This window comes from Chelonus insularis, unplaced genomic scaffold (genome assembly GCF_013357705.1).
Source record: "Chelonus insularis isolate UGA/USDA-ARS -01 unplaced genomic scaffold, ASM1335770v1 contig_383_pilon, whole genome shotgun sequence".
NCBI classification, from domain to species: Eukaryota; Metazoa; Arthropoda; class Insecta; order Hymenoptera; family Braconidae; genus Chelonus; species Chelonus insularis.
Window position 1 is genome coordinate 63,928 of NW_023276540.1, and position 18,329 is coordinate 82,256.

Consider the following 18,329-nt stretch of genomic DNA (forward strand, 5'->3'; position numbering starts at 1 on the left):
AGATAATAAAATTATTTTTTATAAACAAATATTAATTAGTTTTGATAATTATTGAAATTATTTTTATATGTTAACTTATAATCTAAAAAGTTAAATTTATTAATTGATTTTTATAATTTTTGAAAAATATTAAGATATTATGTATCGTTTTATATATGTTCATATTATAAAAATTCAATTAAAACTAAGTAACAATATTCTCATACTTAATCATAAAAGGAAACATAATTTTCATTACGATTAACGATGTAATAACCATTAAATAATTAAGAAAAAAAATTAAAAAATAAATATTACTACTTATCTTAATAATAATAATTACTTAATTAATGGTTAATAATTAAAAGAAAGAAGAAGTTTTATACACAAAAGATTTGATAAAAAATCTTATTGAATATTACATTATACTAAGTTTGTTTGGCATTTACAATTTTATGTACGAATTAATAAGAATGATTGTATCATATAGACTAGGCGATTGAAAATCTGTTAATAATAAAATTTTATGATAAAAAATCATAATACTTTTAGTCTATAATAGTTATCTGAAACTAATATTTAGTCGTTTGTAGAAGTAAAAATTTAAATTATATTTTCTCTTCATTTTTTTCATACAAATAGATACTGCATTCCAGTAATTCCTGCTTATTTGATTTCTAATCATCACTATCGTCATGTATATTTAGATATTGTTTATAATAATACATTAATAATAACTCTATTCAATAAAAATTGAGTATATTTACTACTTGTATTTCAAATCATATAAATTATACTACATTGGCAGCGTAAAAAGTATCATTCACCAGGCCAATATTTTCTTATTAATTCAATCTTTAAAAATATTTGATCATAAATTTATTTTATTTAGAAAAAAAATTAAATTTCATTATCAAAAACAAAAGACATGAATTATAAATATCGTAAACAGTGAATAAAAAAAAAATTTTTTTTTAATTAAACTCACAATAATGGTTATAGCATAAAATTTATAAATTTATACAACTGTACACCTGTTATCTATCACACTCCTAACTTACGTATAAAAATTACCGAACCGTTAGAAGTTTTGTTGACGTTTTCTTTTTGTATCCATGGCATCGAGAATTGGTTGTCTCTTTGTTTGATACCTCCTTCGAAGCTCATCAATCTCACGTTCCATTTCAGCATCCAAATTAGCCATACGTTGCTGAAGTTCTTCATATGACAGGAATTTTAACTGCATCATACGGTTGTTTATCTAGTATTAAATTTTTATCATCATGCCTAATCTAATACATCTAATTTATTTGCTTTTCAATTCTTTTAAAATATTCATAATAATTTCAAATAAAAATATAATGATTTTGCCTCCATAATTAATGAAGAAATTGAACAAAACAATAATAATAATACTCACAAAGTCAAAGTCACGTTCAGTAAAAGCATTTTGGAATTTAGAAACATTATTATGTGGTTGATCAGGCATTGGATGAGAAATTTGATTGAGCTGAAGCTGTAAGTGACTTTGAAACCTCTGAGATTCTGTAGGTATCTGCACATCTATCTTATTTTCAGTTTCTGTATTGTGCATTACTTGACCATTCCCCTAGAAAATAATTGTATAAGTTTGTAGAATTAATCATAATATATATAGACATGTGCAACTTACTTTGACAATTTCTGGTGCTTCTTTTTTATCGAAATGATCAAGAAATAATGGCCGATATTTCTTTCCTGACTCTACTGAACCTGTATTGTGCCCTAAATTGAAAATAAAATTAATACAAATAAAAAAAAACAGTTCCTCTTGATTGTGCATAAAATTATTATATAAATATACTTTTCATTGTTGCTTCTGTATCAGTATCACTATTTATAACCATAGTGCCCAGATCTAAAATTGCCGAAACTAATGTTCCCGTATCAGGCAGGTCATGACTTGGAACTAAGGTTCCTGGATCTTCTGGTAATGGTTTCATTGTTCCGCTACAGTCTTCTTCATCCTATAATTCATTACAGAATATTTTATTACACGAATTTTACTGTCTTAATGATAAGAAAGGGATTATTTTCCAACAACTCACTGAGTCATCTATATTATTTTGACTTTTTATGGCCACGTTATTAATAATATGTGTACGATGAGCACTTTGTTTTTCTCTAATTTCATGTGCCTCTGCAATCATTTGACTAAGAATATTAGGCTGTTTAGCTGCACCAATAAATTCATGATTTAATAGTTCTGTAGCAGTGGCACGTTCTTCAGGATTTTTTACGAGACATACACTAACGAAATCAATGAATTCTGGACTCCATTGATCTGGTTCTCTAAAACTTGGTGGTGGCTTTGTTGGTATCATGAATATTGCTCTCATAGGATGAATATCCCCATACGGAGGTTTTCCTTCTGCCATTTCAAGAGCTGTGATACCTAAAGACCAGATGTCAGCCACACAATCATAACCAATTTCTTGAATTACTTCAGGTGCCATCCAAAATGGTGTGCCAATAACAGTATTTCTTTTAGCCATTGTATCCTGAAACATTATTTATTATTCATTGATGAATACTAAACTGTAAACTTATATGTTATAATTAAAATTCATACCGTAAGTTGACCAGCAACACCAAAATCAGCTAACTTTGCATGCCCTTCATTATTAAGCAAAATATTTCCAGCTTTAATGTCTCTGTGTATTTTTCGTCGTAAGTGAAGATATTCCAAGCCTTTTAATGTGTCACAAAGAATTGTAGCAATTTCATCTTCTTGTAAAGTTTTCTTTCTTAACCTCATGATATCACTCACAGAGCCAGCTCCACAATATTCCATAACGATCTATTATTAAATAATATATTATAAATTAATTTAATAACCTTCTATTTTATAAAAATAACTTTCAAGGATGAAATTACTCACCCAAAGGTCTGTATTTTTAAAATAACTTCCATAATATTTTACAACATATGGGGAATCACATTGTTGCATAATTGAAATTTCTTTTATAATTTCTTGTAAATCAGTATCAACTGGAACCTGTTTAATTGCGAGCACTTGTCCACTTTCTTTGTGTAAAGCTTTATAAACTGATCCATAACTCCTGAAAATATATGATGTACAAATAATTATTTTCATTTGATTATTTTATTTGTTAAATGTTCAATTTTTAAATTAAAAATAATAATATAAATGATTTCTTACCCTTCTCCAAGTTTACAAATAATGTCAAAAACTTCTTCAGGTTGTCTAGTTAAACTTTCTTCAGATAATTTTTTTAATTCACTTGAAAAATAATTTATTCAATTAATCAATAAAGTATATAATAGATAAAACGAATAAATAAAAATTAATATAAAATATTATGAATAATAAAATAATAAAAAGAACATAATAAAATAATAAAAACTATCAAATAAATAAATTAAAAGTATGTATAATAATTTTAATTTTTGAAAATTATCATAGAGTATAATATAAAAATAGATAAACTTAAAATAGAAATTGAAGAATTGGTCTAATTTAAGCCAACGAAGTAATAACAATCCAATACCTTTTAGAAGACATCTTCGCTTTTACATATGAGAAATTCCTTGATTAAATAAAAATGCATTCGCAAGTATTTACACAATAAACACAAAAATTGTTATAACTATAATCTTTATTTATTTATAAAATCATTATTAATCTCACTTAAACGTAATTACATATTTTTAATTAACAAACTAATGTAACCAAGAAACTAAAATATTAAAAACATCAACCATCGGTCCATTGTAGATGGCGGAGTTCATTCAGTCGCCGTGTCAGTACAACAAACGTCAATGTAGAGGGGAATTTAAACTTTTAAGCTTAATCCACAATCATCGACTCCAAATTAATTGATATTTTCAAAATAAAACAAAAATTATCCATTTTTGAAGTTAATTAAACACGAAAATTATTTATTTTATTCATTAGAAAAAGAAAGGATCAAACATAACCTAATTTAAGGTAGTTTGTAGCAAAAATAATTATTTGGAGTGTAATGTGAATGAACTTGGAATGTAGTTGTTGAAGTTGAATTAGAAATAGGACTTAAAGAAGTTAATACTCCCTACTTTACAGTTTTTTAACCAACCAGTGGTTTAGAAAGAAAAAGCAACAGGCCAACACACATCTTGATGATATGCGTGCAGAGTAGCGACTTTCATACGCGATCAGTGGCTGCTCGGTGTCTCAGTCTTGTGTGGTATTCAATGGTATGAGAGAACCACTCGTACTTTTCTTTCTCTCTCTACCTCTTTCTCTCTTTTTCCTTCTTTCTTTTACATTCTCTTGTTTTGTGTCGAGTGTACCGTGTAGTGTCATCCCCGTCATGATAAAATAATAACTTTTTTGAGTGCTAAAAAAGAATAATTGAACAACAGTGGTGTCAGGTGAATTGGAAACAAAAGTAAGACTGTCGATACAATTGAAAAAAAAACAGAAGATGGAAAAGATATTATTTGCATTATTTGATTATTTTATATTAAAGGGAACGAAGAGGAGCTGTATATGAAGTGAGAGAGTGCCCTAGTCTCCCCGCCTGTGCGAGTTCTACGAAGTGGTTTAATGTCCGGCCTCTATCATCAATCTTAGACTTCGTAAAGTAACGATTAAGAGACTAAAGATCAAGGAACGTCAAGAAGCGTCCTCGAGGAGTGGTTTTTTAAGTGCGGTGACACGTATTAAGGGAAACTCACAACGGCATCCAAGAAGTATCCAACAGAGAAGGTGTGCTGTAAGACCCGGAAACTTAACTGTTGGGAGTGGGAGTGCAACACGACGAACCGCACCAAGAGGGGAAGAGAAAGGGATAGATGGAAGAAACTTGGAGTGTCCGAGGTTTGGAATAAACGTTGAAGATTTGTAAGCGTTTTCTTTACGACACCTATATGTGTATTGTTGTATTTTTATTATCAGTGCTTTTCAAGGAAGAAATTACAACATTGCAAACATCAAGTAGAGTCACGAGTATCGATAGTGCTGCTGGCAAGCTGCTGATCATCAAGCAAGAGTGTGTAAGTCAGTTATAAGACGGCCAACAGGTAAAAACGCTACGGTGAATGTTCGAGGACTGATGAGGGTGTTAGTAATCGAGAGGTGAAATAATCACGTACTCGAAACAAAAAGAGAAAAAGAATAAAACAAAGCAATAAAGCGGAAAATAAAGAAAAAGAAGAAGCCGCATTTTCGTTTAAAACTAAGATCATTGCTGGCGGTGGCGGCATTGTCCTGCTTGTTTTGCTGTCTCGCGAAGCCAGAAAAAAGGTGGAGGAAGAATATAAAAGAGAGATAGTAAGATAGACAAACCTTTGACAACGAGAAACGCACTGAGCATAAAAGAGAAAGAAAAGAGATCGTGGATCTTTTAAGAGGCAGCGGGGAGTCGTGGAACGACTTGAGCCGAGTCGAGCCGAGAAAGATAGCGTCTAAGTGAGAAAGATACTAAGACGGCGACTGGAGAGTGCTGTAAGGTACGTATTTACGTACACACGCGTAGCAAGAGCCGGGAGGAACACGCTACCAATACGGCTGCAACGTAAATTACATACGTGCGCCGCGAACTTATACCCAGTGCCTCGGGAATAACAACCAACATTTTCAACTTGACGTGTACACTTAGCTTTAAGAAAGTTTTAAATTTGAAATAAACTAGTTAAAATGGCGCTTAATCAAGATGTTGATCAATTGTCAAAAGGTAATCTTGTTGTAAGAGTAGATCAAAACTCAGAATCAGATCTTCAAGCTCTCTTTGACAGTGTTTTGAAACCAGACTCAAAAAGACCACTCCAGGTACCGCTTCGTATGCGTAATCTACCAGATTCTTTCTTTAATCCACCATCAACTGGCAGTAAAAGTCCATCAATATCTCATTCACGGGAAAATTCAGCAGATTCAGCTTTTGGCACAGTGGTAACATCAAATGCAGTCAACAATAACGGTTCTAATGCCCCTGGCACCACCAATACTACAGGTGGAACAAGTGCCACTACAACAGGAGCTTCTGGAGCTGCAGGTACAGCATCTGGACTCACAGTAGCTCATCCAAGAGCACATAGTAGTCCAGCATCACTTCAACAAACCTACGCTTCCGCTCAGCAGGCTACTCAACATGCACCTCAACCCCACGCACGACATCATCATCAAAAACAACGCAGCTATGACGTCATTAGTACAGTTGACGATTTAGGGCCATTGCCTCATGGATGGGAACAAGCACGGACGCCCGAGGGACAGATTTATTTCCTTAAGTAAGTCTACATCTTTATAACATTTTAATTACTCATTCAATCTATCACCCTTCTTATATATTCATCCTATTCTTTACCATCTTTCTTCTTTATTTATATCATATTAAAATTATTTTATTTTTTTAGAACAATTGAAAAATGATTTATATATTATAATATATAAATATGTTTAATATTAAAGAGTATCAGTTGCGATGCAGCATCATTCAAAGACACCATCTTAAACTTAAGTCTCAGTATAGCCAACCGGAATAAATCCCTTCCACTTCATTCTTTCATGAGTAGTCTTCATCTCTTTTAAAAGTGTAATGTATGTGTATATACACAGGTATGCATTCACATTTATAAACATATACATATGTCTAGTCACACATGATCAGAATTCTTTTGAATATATATACTCAGCCTGTAAACTGTAAGGTTTAAAACGTATAGGTGTAGATGTTTAACAGACGTCCCCCACGACTCAATGTTTCTCCCAGCGATTCACCTGCGGCGCCATGCCGGTATTCCCACGTGTCACCTGTCGTGGGAAACTCTGTTGAGTTGGTTCCGATGTCCAACCACCTTCACTCACCCACCCACTTGATTCCTTCTATATTATGCCTCAAGAATTATACGACCCCTATCAACTAAGTTTCTTCAGCAACTTGACACCCACGGGAACTTCCGGTCTTTAATCTACTGTTTATACTCAAGTATCTAGATATTTAATTATCATTTTTAAAAGACAAAAAAATTATTTAACACTTAACTTTTTTATTTATTTAAATCTTTTTTTTTTCTTTAAAAACACTAGATAGTTTTATTAAATTATAAATAACTAATTGGGGATAATATTTTATTTAATATTATTATATAAAATATAATTATTGTTCATTTTTAATATTTAAAATTCAAATTTAAAAGTAATAAGAAAAAGAAGCATTGTAGAAAACAGAACGACAGATTTGTACCTTAAAATTTTTCTCTTCATTCACTCTATCTATCTCTATCCTCTTTTGGGTACTTTTTTGAAGTTATCTGTCCTTGTTTCACCTGTAAATCAAGGTTTCTATACCTGTGATGACTAACGAAATCGTGAGAGCGAAAAAGCCTCCTGAACCTTGGGATAGATTTTGTTCACTTTCGAGAACTACCTTAATCATCTTTCACAATTTTTCTTCAACAACCAGACCATCTTACTGTTGTTTCTTCGAAAAATTCATCCGTTTGAATTCTGAATCATCTAATGTAATATTTAAAAAAGAATTTTTTTTTTACTGTTAACTTTCTACCCTTGAAAACTTTATTTCATTATTTATTATCATCTTGAATTTAAAATCATCCAAGGTCATTGAACAGTTCATTGATCATGTAAATGATCAATGTGTACATTTTTCTTTCCACCAATTTATCATGTGATAAATTGTTTAAATTAATATTATTTATAAAATGAAACTTTCGATATATTATATATAATTTAATTATATTTGGTATATTAGAAAATGTATGAAAAAATAGATAAAGCATACATGAAACTAAGTTGCACAATTATTATACCGGAAATACATCGGAAATGGTCGGAAGAAAATTGCGTGCCTGTTGAATTCACTGAGCTGATACATTATTTTAATATATTTCATAGTTGAAAAATAATTTTTATTTCATTATAATCACTTTTTTATCATTTGGTTAGCCAACTACTATATAATTATTATTTTTTTATTCAATTCACTGTAAATTTTTTTTTTTGCTTGATCAATAAATTAATTTATTAATGAATTAATATTAATACTTCACCAATAATAAATTATTATGGTGAAGTTATTTACCAAAATCTATATAATAAAATAATTATTATATTTTTGTTGAATAAAGAATTTTGTACTTGAACAATATTTCACTAAAAAAAAAATATAAATGAGTTATTTAAGTTTGAATGAATAAAAAAAAAAACTGCATGTCAAGTAAATAATAGAAGTAATATTTGTAAATAAAGTTGAACATAAAAAAAATAAAAATTATTAAGAAAAGTTTTCACTTATAAATAATGAATATTCATGGTTCATTGCTGATTACTCAGTGTTTTGCTAGATAATTGTTAAGTTTACAACTTTAGTCACATAATTACCCAATAGTAAATTCGTATTAGAAAAAAAAAAAACAATTTTACAGCAAGCAACAAAAGCTTATTGTATTTTTGTTTAAAAAACACATAGCGATAATTTTACATAAATAAATATTAAAGAGTAACTAAGATTGCTTGTACAATATTTCCAAATTTTTCCTATCATTTTGGACATAACAATTATTATTAGAAAAGTCAAGTTTTATCAGTACAATTTTAATTTTCAAATTACTTGACCAAGGTCAATGAATGAAAGTTGAGTGGGAAAAGTTATTGAGTGCATACATGCGTATTTGTTTGAATCACAATGTGATTCTTTAATCACTTACTTGAAATACATACATTATAATCTAAAATATCTAAAATGGTTACAAAAAATAATTTGAGTTATTAAAATACATACACTGAGAAAAAAATATTTATTTAATTAACAAAAAGAATTAAAAATATTCGCAATACAATATTTCATTTAATTTAACGAAATATATTTTGATATTTGGTTCAAGATTATGATAAGTTTAAATACAAATGACATTGAATTAATTCTTATCTTTTGAAACACCATAGATCTAGAAGAAAAAAAAATCGATACTCTAATGATTTTATTCAAAATAATGGAGCACAACAAAAATGTATTTTTCGAACAAATTATTTTTTTATCGTTTCAAGTATCAGAACTGAATCAATAAAAATATTACCATGTCAATTCTCAAAAAAAGTTTTATTACAACTGTTTAATTTTGATTTCATCAGTAGAAAAAAAAAAAATATTACTTGTCCACAGTAAATTTTTTTCCTCAGCATAAGTATGATATTCACACATAAAAAGCGACATTAATTGTTGGCCGGAAAAAAAGCAACAAATCATTAGGATGTAATGGTAATGGTAAGGATTGGGCTGCATCGCGTTCCCGACGTCGAAAGATTCGAAGTCGGCGGGTGCCCCGTGTGTCTATTTACGAGTTGTTCGGCGCCTCGATGTCCGGAGTAAAAATACATTGTAATTCTCTCTCTCACATATGATGTTTTGCTCTACACACAAAATTCTCTCTCACTTGCTTAACTTCTAGCTCTTTTCTTCTTTTACATCATCAGTGCTTCTACTCGTCTATAAAGCACTAGCGGTTACGGCTGCTACTGTATTTACTTGGCTACTTCAATCTGCCGTGCCTTGGCAACTTTCCAGAAGATGGGTGCGTCCGCGTGTACTCGTGGACACTCTTGACGAACCAGACTACCAAGAGAGAAGCAAAATTGTCGTCTACCAACTTGCAATCTTTCCTTCATTTTTATTTATTCTTTTCTAACTTCAAACCGACACTTAAACTATTGTTACCTTATAACAATAACTGAAAAATATATTGCAAAAAGTGTTGACGTCAACTGGTAACATCAAATTGATCAACAATTAAATTGTTAGGATTTTTTGTTTAAATATTTAAGTTAAGATGAAAGATAGATTTTTTCTTGATATTTATAAGTGAAAAATGAAAGTAATGAATTTATTGATGAAATGGACAAGTACTGAAGAATCAAGTCATGATAAATGTACTCTCTTTAACTAAGCAAACAGGGATTTAGGATTTACGTTGTATGTGTATAATGAGCAGCCGTGAGACACTCGAAAAATCGTGACGTGACATCACCCGTCGGCGCCGCATTTCTAACACAAGGCTGGCTCTTTACGACGTCATGACGAACACAGCTTGAAAAACAATTCCTTTTGCTTGTTAATACTGTTGTGCTAATAGTCATTTATCTCAAGTCACAGTCTCAAAATTAATACATTCTATTTGATAATATGTTAAATAAAATAAGTAATTGTAGAAGCTAAATAAACTAGACAGAAAATAATACTAATTTTTCATCAAGTTTTAATAATGAAATTAAAATGATTATCATACCAATTTTAACTACTTCAACTGATTACCTACAATATATATTTTTATTTTTAATGTTATTATTATATGAAAAACTATTGATGAAATAAACATATGAATTCGTCTAAACCGGATGGGTAGGCGTCTTCTGTTTCCTCACAATCCCTACTTTATGTTCTCTAACATCATCCAATATTTTGAATGAAACTATTTCCGGAGTTGCTATACTATATCAGGCAAATGTACACATATGTTTAATATATACCAATTCTATTTCTATATTTGCACAAAGGAAGAATTATTTGGATGTATAGTAATTTTATTTTTTTTTAATTTTACAGTCATTTAACTCGAACTACAACATGGGAAGATCCAAGAAAAACTGCTGCTGCAGCCAGTGTTGCTGCTGTTGCTGCTGCTGCAGTCGAAAGTGGAAAAGCTTCTCCAGCTGCAACAAACACTTTAGGACCTCTTCCTGAAGGATGGGAACAGGCACGAACTCCTGAAGGTGAAATTTATTTTATTAATCATCAAACCCGTACAACTTCCTGGTTTGATCCAAGAATTCGTAAGTATTTTATTTATTTAAATATTTATAATGATAAAATGATTTTAAATGATGATTAATTATTCTTTTATAGCAACACATCTTCAACGAGCTCCAACAACTAACACAATGCTTCCACAAAATTGGTTACAACCTGGAGCCACTGGTTTACAAAATAATCAAAATATTCAAGTGTGCCAGCAAAAATTACGTTTACAATCGTTACAAATGGAACGTGAACGCTTGAAGCAAAGACAAGCTGAAATAATGAGACAGGTTTGTATAAAAAATTTTTTTATCGCATTTCATGATTATTACGTAACTATCATTTTTATACCTTGGCATTATTATTTTTATTATTGATAATTAGTTAACATTTATTGTGCTTATTATAGCAAGAATTAATGCTGAGACAAAGTACTACCGATGCAGCAATGGATCCATTTTTATCAGGAATAAATGAACAACATGCTCGTCAAGAGAGTGCTGACTCCGGATTAGGTCTTGGATCAGCATATTCTCTTCCACATACACCTGAAGATTTTCTATCCAATATTGATGATAATATGGATGGCACAAGTGGTAGGTACATTTAGTAAATATTTCATTATATGAGCAAGTGTTGAAGTATGTCAATTTATATGTGGAAATATTATTTAAAAATATTTATAGAAGGCGGAGCACCAATGGAAACTCCTGATATATCGACCCTTAGTGATAATATCGACTCTACTGATGATCTTGTACCTTCTTTACAGGTATTTACAATTATTTAATTACTAAACAAAAAACAAATTTAATACTTCTTAAAATATTAAAATTATTATTATCATAACAATTAAATTATTATAATTTATTTAATCTAATAGTTTATTCATGATTATAATAAAATAATGGATTAATTATTTTTAAGCTTGGAGAAGAATTTACAAGCGATATCCTGGACGATGTGCAGTCATTAATAAATCCGAGCACGAAACCTGAGAATGTATTGACGTGGCTGTAGTAACGTCACAAAGACGGTCCACAACAATTCGATCATAGAATGTATGATTGACGTGTCAAATGTTGCGTTATTTAACGCCTCCTCATGAAGAAAAGATATAAAAAATGCGATCAAGTAAAAAAGAAGAATAATTAAGAAAAGTAAACTGAAAAAAAAACTTGATGTTGTAATTGTGAATCAATAAGAGTGACAAGAAACTGTGTGCCTTAGCAACAAAGCTGTCACAAATGTGCCTAATTATTAGTTTTGATCAAATTATTGTAAAAATTTAGTCTATTACTTTTGATTCTATAATAGTTAACTGTTTTTTGAAAAGAAATGAAACATACATTTCTATATCTTTATATATAAGTAGTATGTTTAAACATTTTTAAGAGATTTTCTTGGAATTGGGTCGCATAAAGAGATTATTAATTGTAAGGAGGTTAATTTTGGGAGATTGGGAAACGGAGACTGTTTTTATTTTTGACAATAACGTATAATAAATGTAAATTGACCAACGAATTTTTCATCAAAAATCTGATTAATTATTATTATAATCTACAAACGATCGTAAATGATGTTATATATCATTTATTAAATATCATGTATTGATTAGTATTTAATAATTTCTGATATCATGACGTATCAGATTCATCACTTTTCTATAATTAAATATCCAGTCATGACAGACTGATAAAGTGCAATTGAAAATAATTAATTAACAAAAAAAAACATAATACAATAAAATAAAATCATTTATAATGGATTTAATAGATCAAATCTGTAGAAGTTCGATCATAAAATCGATAGTTTGGCCTTATTAGAAGCAAAATAATTGTTATCAAAAAAATTATAGAAAAGCAATCGATAAATATAACGAATAAAATCAAGATTCATACATGTATAAGATAAGAATGAGTTACGATGTGCCTTAAGGTTTATAATGTTTAAACTTCACAGTTAATTAACTCGACGATATGAGTCGTCAATTTTGAATGAAATAACCGTCCATATTAAACATTTATTATCTCAATACATTATTATTAATATTATAATAATTAAAATTGAAAAAGAAAATTGACGTATTCAATTAATAAATATGAATATAATTAGATAATACAAAAGCTATAAGAAAAAAGAGAAATTTTTTCAAGTTAAAATTACTAAATATTACAATAATCAGATCAACTTGATAAATGTATAATAATTAATAAGTATATTCGTATATATTTTTTTTATATGTAAAGTCTATGAATGTTGCAAATGAAAAATATTAAGTTGTCTTGTTAGATTGTAAAATTTCTGATACTTTTTTTATTACATCGTTAATAATAAGATATAAGTTGCTTTTTGAGAATTACTAAGACAAAAAGAGCATCGTATTATGAGATGTAAAAGTATACATTAGAAATAATTAACTTTTAGGAATAGACTCTTTTTGTCTATATAATATTTCATACTACCTTCTCTAAGTATTGTCTCTAAGTTAAAAAAATAAATCATGTTAATATTAAAGAGAATGATTTAATATCAATATATTTATAAAACTGTTCAGACAATACTACTATTCTAAATGAACGATTCTGTTGAACTCACATTTTAGAAATCGTTCAATTATTAATTATGTTATAAGAAATAATGAATATTTTATTGTCAATTATTAATGATAGCTATTGCTAAAGTTAAAGTTTATGTATACTCGTGCGATAATATATTATATAATACTAGTATGAAATTCTATGAAAAAATGAATATTTTTCGATAAAACTAAGAAACTTTGTATCGCTCGTTTTTTTGTCGTTAAAAATTGTGAAAAAATTATTAATTGTTAAATAACGAAAATTTTTATATTATATTTTCAATTGTAAATTTATAATTGAAATAAGCTCTCTACACTTTTCGTTGAAAATGAAGAAAAGTTGTTGAGATGCACATAAGACATTTTTGATTGAAATACCTTATATGAAAATACACACGTAAAACTTGATTCTGTATTTTTCATTAGAAAGTTTTCAGTGTGAAATCAAGAATGTGCCTTATTTTGTAGTAATTACGTTATTTTATAGAAATTTGGTTGATTTCATACTGCGTATTTGCTTGCAAAATTAATGTTAAAGAAGGAGAAAAAAAAACAATTAATATATCATATAATTGCAATAATTCTAATTTACATGATATTATGTAATAATAGTTGAGGAAAAAGATGATTGATTGACTTTGAAAAAATATGTGTAAATGTTAAACTTTATGTATACAATAATATTGTTTTTATTAATGTTTAAATATTAAATAATTTACATTTTCGGCATCATATAAGTCAGCATTACTTGTTAATAACAATTAATATCATTAATATTAATTATTTAAAAAGTTATTTTTCCGTCGATATATCAAAGTATGTAGATACCTCGATATTGTGTACGTATTGTAATTTATAATATTAACGTTTTGTCACGACATTCTTTTGATAGACGCATGTGTGAATTTTACACTGAGACGGTCAATTATTTACACATTATCACTTTAATACTATACTTGAGTAAAACAATTGGATGTTTGATACCAGTATTTGATTATGCTCATTGGCGATATATTATTGTCACGTACATTTTTATATTCATAACAAGTGCCTTAGTTATAATAATGAAAATAAACATATTTCTTGTTTACTTATAAATGTGAATTTTTTTTTAATTAAATACTTTTTTTATTGAAAAATACAATAATAATTCTATTAAATATTTTTTATATTATTAATTTTTAAACGAATAATAATTGAAAATATTTTTAACAATTCATTAAACTTTTAAAAATAATTATCCCATTGAATTATCTTTAATTTTTAATGGAAATATATTTTATGAATCTTAATTTTTTAATTATGAGTCATCGTCTCTTTGTTAAATCAAATTTATTCCGTCTATTTAATACCCAAATGTAATTAAAGTTCGAATTAATTTTACTATAGTTTATAAAATATATTTATTCGGTATTTCGTTGAATAAAAATAAAATAAAGTAGCGTCAGCCATTCTAGTTCAGACGAATATAAGCTTAGGCGGCAACAGATTTGTGATTTGGTAAGGGGTGGAACCTCGACCGTATGTGTATGGGGAGCTTTAACATCAGTGACGTGCGAGGGTGAACGAGGATTGAAGCCATTCTCTCATGGGATTCGGTTTTTTCAGCTACTACCCCTTACAACTAAAGTATTTTTATGATAAAATAAATATGTATTCAGAAGAAAAATCTATGATATTTTCCATAAAGCTGGGAAAGTTTCTCTTGCTTGAAAAAATGTATATTTCAATTTTACGTTTATATCCATGAGCTACAGACGTAGACTAAGATATAATTATGCTTTTATTTACATTGCATATTTTACTTATCCTAAAGGATTTAAGATTGAAGAGAAAGCTTGGAGATTTTTTATATTTCCGTCTAAAAAATGGTGAAGTTTGGTCAGTTCCATCAGTATATGGCCCTAATCCACGGTAATAAAATTAATATGAGAAAAATGAAGGAAAAGGATTAGACTTTCGTCGTTGCCATTGTCAGGTATTAAGACAAAAAAATGATGTGGTAGAAGAAGAATAACCAAAAATCTTGCGGATTAGTGCCTCCTACCTGCGTTCTTTTAGCAACCCTTTTCCCTACATACTTTGAATGTTTTTATATTCAAAGTATTTCCATATTGTTCCATCACTTTCTATTTACTTTTTTCCTTAATTTTTTGTTCTCCAAATTCTTCAAACTCTTTCTATCTTCTTGATCCAGTTGTTAAATGTTTACTCCCATCAAGCTTTAAATAAATAAAAACTTAACCTTAGAGACTTAGGGGAAAATATTCTATTTTAAAATTGAAAATATTCAAAAAATAAAAAAATTGTTACTGTAAAAAAAAATAAGGTAACAGATAAATCGCTAGATAAATAATAACTGTAGAGTGACGGGAAAAAATCAGTAAAAACGTGAGATTTTTTTTTGGACACACTTGTTATTGGGTGACTAAAAAAAAATGTACTATTGTGTACAGGTATACACACTTGTTGATTTAGATTGGGTGTTAAAAAAAAAACACATATAAGTACACCCCAAATTGATCTTCATTCTTGTGTATCATGTGGAATCAACAGTATTGGATAAATGTTAAAAAAAACTCCCCTATACTTTCAACAGGTTAGTTTCCCTTTTTTTAACTTCGAGTGGGATAAAAAGTGTAAGTATGTAATGTGAACCAATGTATTAATAGTGAGCTACTTGAAAAAAATACGCGTGAAAAAACTCCCCTTCATTTTAACAGGTTAAATCCTTTTGTGATCAGGGCGTGGTGAACAGGATTTTTTGAAGCCAATGCGGTTTATCTTTTGCAGACCCTTGTACGTGATTTCTCACATTATTTAACGGATCAGCCATTTTAAAGGGTTGGTAGTACAAATCAACACGTTTTTACCAATCAATTAGGGTGTCTCATCTGTTACCAAATGACTTCCTGATAAAACAAGTTTTTTTCAAATGTTTCTTACATTTAAAATAATAATTTATTAATAAAATATTATTTATATAAATCATTAGAGAATATTAAAGAAAAGGAGTAGCACTCACTACATTTTTTTTTCTTTAAATTATTTATAGATAGGAAAAATAAACTTTGAGGTTATGATTGTTACATTTATATGTTTATGTATTGACTAATACTTGAAGACAGGCTGGATAAAATAGAAAAAAGGTAATGTTTTTTTTATATTAATTTATAAATAAATACGGCTGTTGAAATAAAGCAAACGGAAGTTTTAGGACGTGTACGAGTATGACCCTTGGGATATCGGGTGTCGACTGTGGGTCAAGGTGGATTTTTGAAGAAAAAAAAAAAATTTGAAAAAAAGAAGCACATACGGTGAAAAAAAATCCCAAGGGGTGGAATAGCAAGGTTTGAAAAGTGGCCGGAATTAACGCGTGCCAGAGGGTTCTCCCTTACCTCAACAGTTCTTTCAGGGGAGCATTATTACTACATATATGGTACAGGGGAGCACGCGCAGGCGATCTTAGTTGCTCCGCCTTTAATACGAAAGGTCCGCGTGCCCCTCAGAAAAAGCGATACAAAAAAAAAATTATAAATGAAAATGATCACCGAAACAGACTACGCATACTCTAATTCCATTCGAGGAAAATCCGATTTTAATGTGCTTCCTCTCGATAAAAGCAATCCTATCTCATGCTTCAGTTCTTTCGTTCAATAGTTTATACTTGACATTTTTTTTTCTCAATAATAAATTAATAAAACGCTGAAAGAATGACTGGTACAGCAATGAAAAATAATAAATTCTTACAATTGTATTGATGGTCAAGTATTGACAGAACAGACGAAAAAGCAGTTGCACTGAAATAAATTCATAGTTTTAGGAACAATACTGTACCTCTGAGATTAATTATCTTATTAGATACATGCACGGATTATCTAGTTAGTTGATTAGCGGTATTTCGAATAGTTATTTTCGCAGTTATTTTAAATACTATTTTTTTATTATTGTTTAAAAATTAAAAAAAAATATAAAATAATACAATTTTGGCAGCAAATGTTTTTATAATAATGAATCAGAGCAGAAACTCAGTGGTTGTTTCTTGTTAATATGAACATTTGATTTTTTTCCAACAGTCAATTTATTCTAAAGTTTATAATCAACCATTTCAGGTGATTTAGTTATTTAATTTACTCTCTTCGAATCTTTACATACAATTATAAATAAACTATTTTTATACCAATGAAAAACTTTTATAAAAACGTTCTCACAACTACAGGTTTTTCCAGTGTCATACATCAACGAGAGAAAGTAATATTTCAAAAATATTTATGCATATAAAACAATTAAAATTAAAATTTTTTTTTGCTCAGTATATTACTCTCCATTGTATGGAAAAATAGAGCAAGACGACCTTTAAGAAATATTGAGTAACATTAAAATTACTTACGGGGCGGAGCACTGCAAATGTAGGACGAAAAATTGTCATAAATGACCGAAGTAAAGATGAAGGAGTGCAGGTCAAATTCATCCACTTCTGTAGGCCATGGTATACCTTGGAAGGCATACCATCATTGTACGCAATACTTTGACGGTATGGTCAATTTTTTTTAGTCTTCAACATTTTTACAATTATATATTGATAGTCAAGCATAGACAGAACAGCAGTTGATGGGAATTTTAGAAAAATTCAATCAGAACATAAAAATAGATTACTAGATGAAAAGGGGGCCGATGGAAATAAAGAGTGTAACTTATTCTGGTTGATGAAAAAGTAGAGGAAATGCATTTGGCATTTGTTAAATTTTACGAATCGAGTCCGAGGGGTCAAATATAGTTTTAGCTGCTGGACAATGGCTAGCCTAGCACATACGCGTATGTATGATGTCAATCTATAAATCTTGTATTGTCCATCGCCAATGTTTAGTTGCCCGCATATTAACCCCGGGGTGCTAAGGCCGCGCACCCGGTATTGTTCAAAGACTGACCCCTCTCGATGTGAACGTGACCCCTAGTTTTCTAGCCTCTTATTT

At 29.2% G+C, this 18,329-nt stretch overlaps 2 protein-coding genes across 3 annotated transcripts; one reads left to right on the forward strand and one right to left on the reverse strand.

Annotated features, from left to right (window-relative positions):
• Positions 1-946: 946 nt before the first annotated feature.
• Positions 947-3,800, reverse strand: hpo (serine/threonine-protein kinase hippo). 2 transcript variants are annotated; one of them, XM_035084065.1, is made up of 9 exons: positions 3,531-3,800; positions 3,182-3,262; positions 2,900-3,080; positions 2,591-2,818; positions 2,067-2,519; positions 1,823-1,985; positions 1,652-1,743; positions 1,400-1,588; positions 947-1,219 (listed from the first exon to the last, which is right to left on the reverse strand). In XM_035084065.1, exons 1-9 carry the CDS (start codon positions 3,542-3,544, stop codon positions 1,061-1,063), a joined length of 1,560 nt encoding a protein of 519 aa, XP_034939956.1. In that variant the 5' UTR covers positions 3,545-3,800; the 3' UTR covers positions 947-1,060. The 2 variants fall into 2 exon arrangements, with proteins under 2 accessions (XP_034939956.1, XP_034939954.1); XM_035084063.1 differs by having other exon boundaries at positions 947-1,240.
• A 327-nt stretch (positions 3,801-4,127) lies between these two features.
• Positions 4,128-11,935, forward strand: yki (Transcriptional coactivator yki). The gene is made up of 6 exons (XM_035084066.1): positions 4,128-6,252; positions 10,584-10,810; positions 10,884-11,065; positions 11,185-11,371; positions 11,462-11,547; positions 11,703-11,935. The coding sequence occupies exons 1-6, from the start codon at positions 5,663-5,665 to the stop codon at positions 11,793-11,795; spliced, it is 1,365 nt and encodes a 454-aa protein (XP_034939957.1). The 5' UTR covers positions 4,128-5,662; the 3' UTR covers positions 11,796-11,935.
• Positions 11,936-18,329: the final 6,394 nt, after the last annotated feature.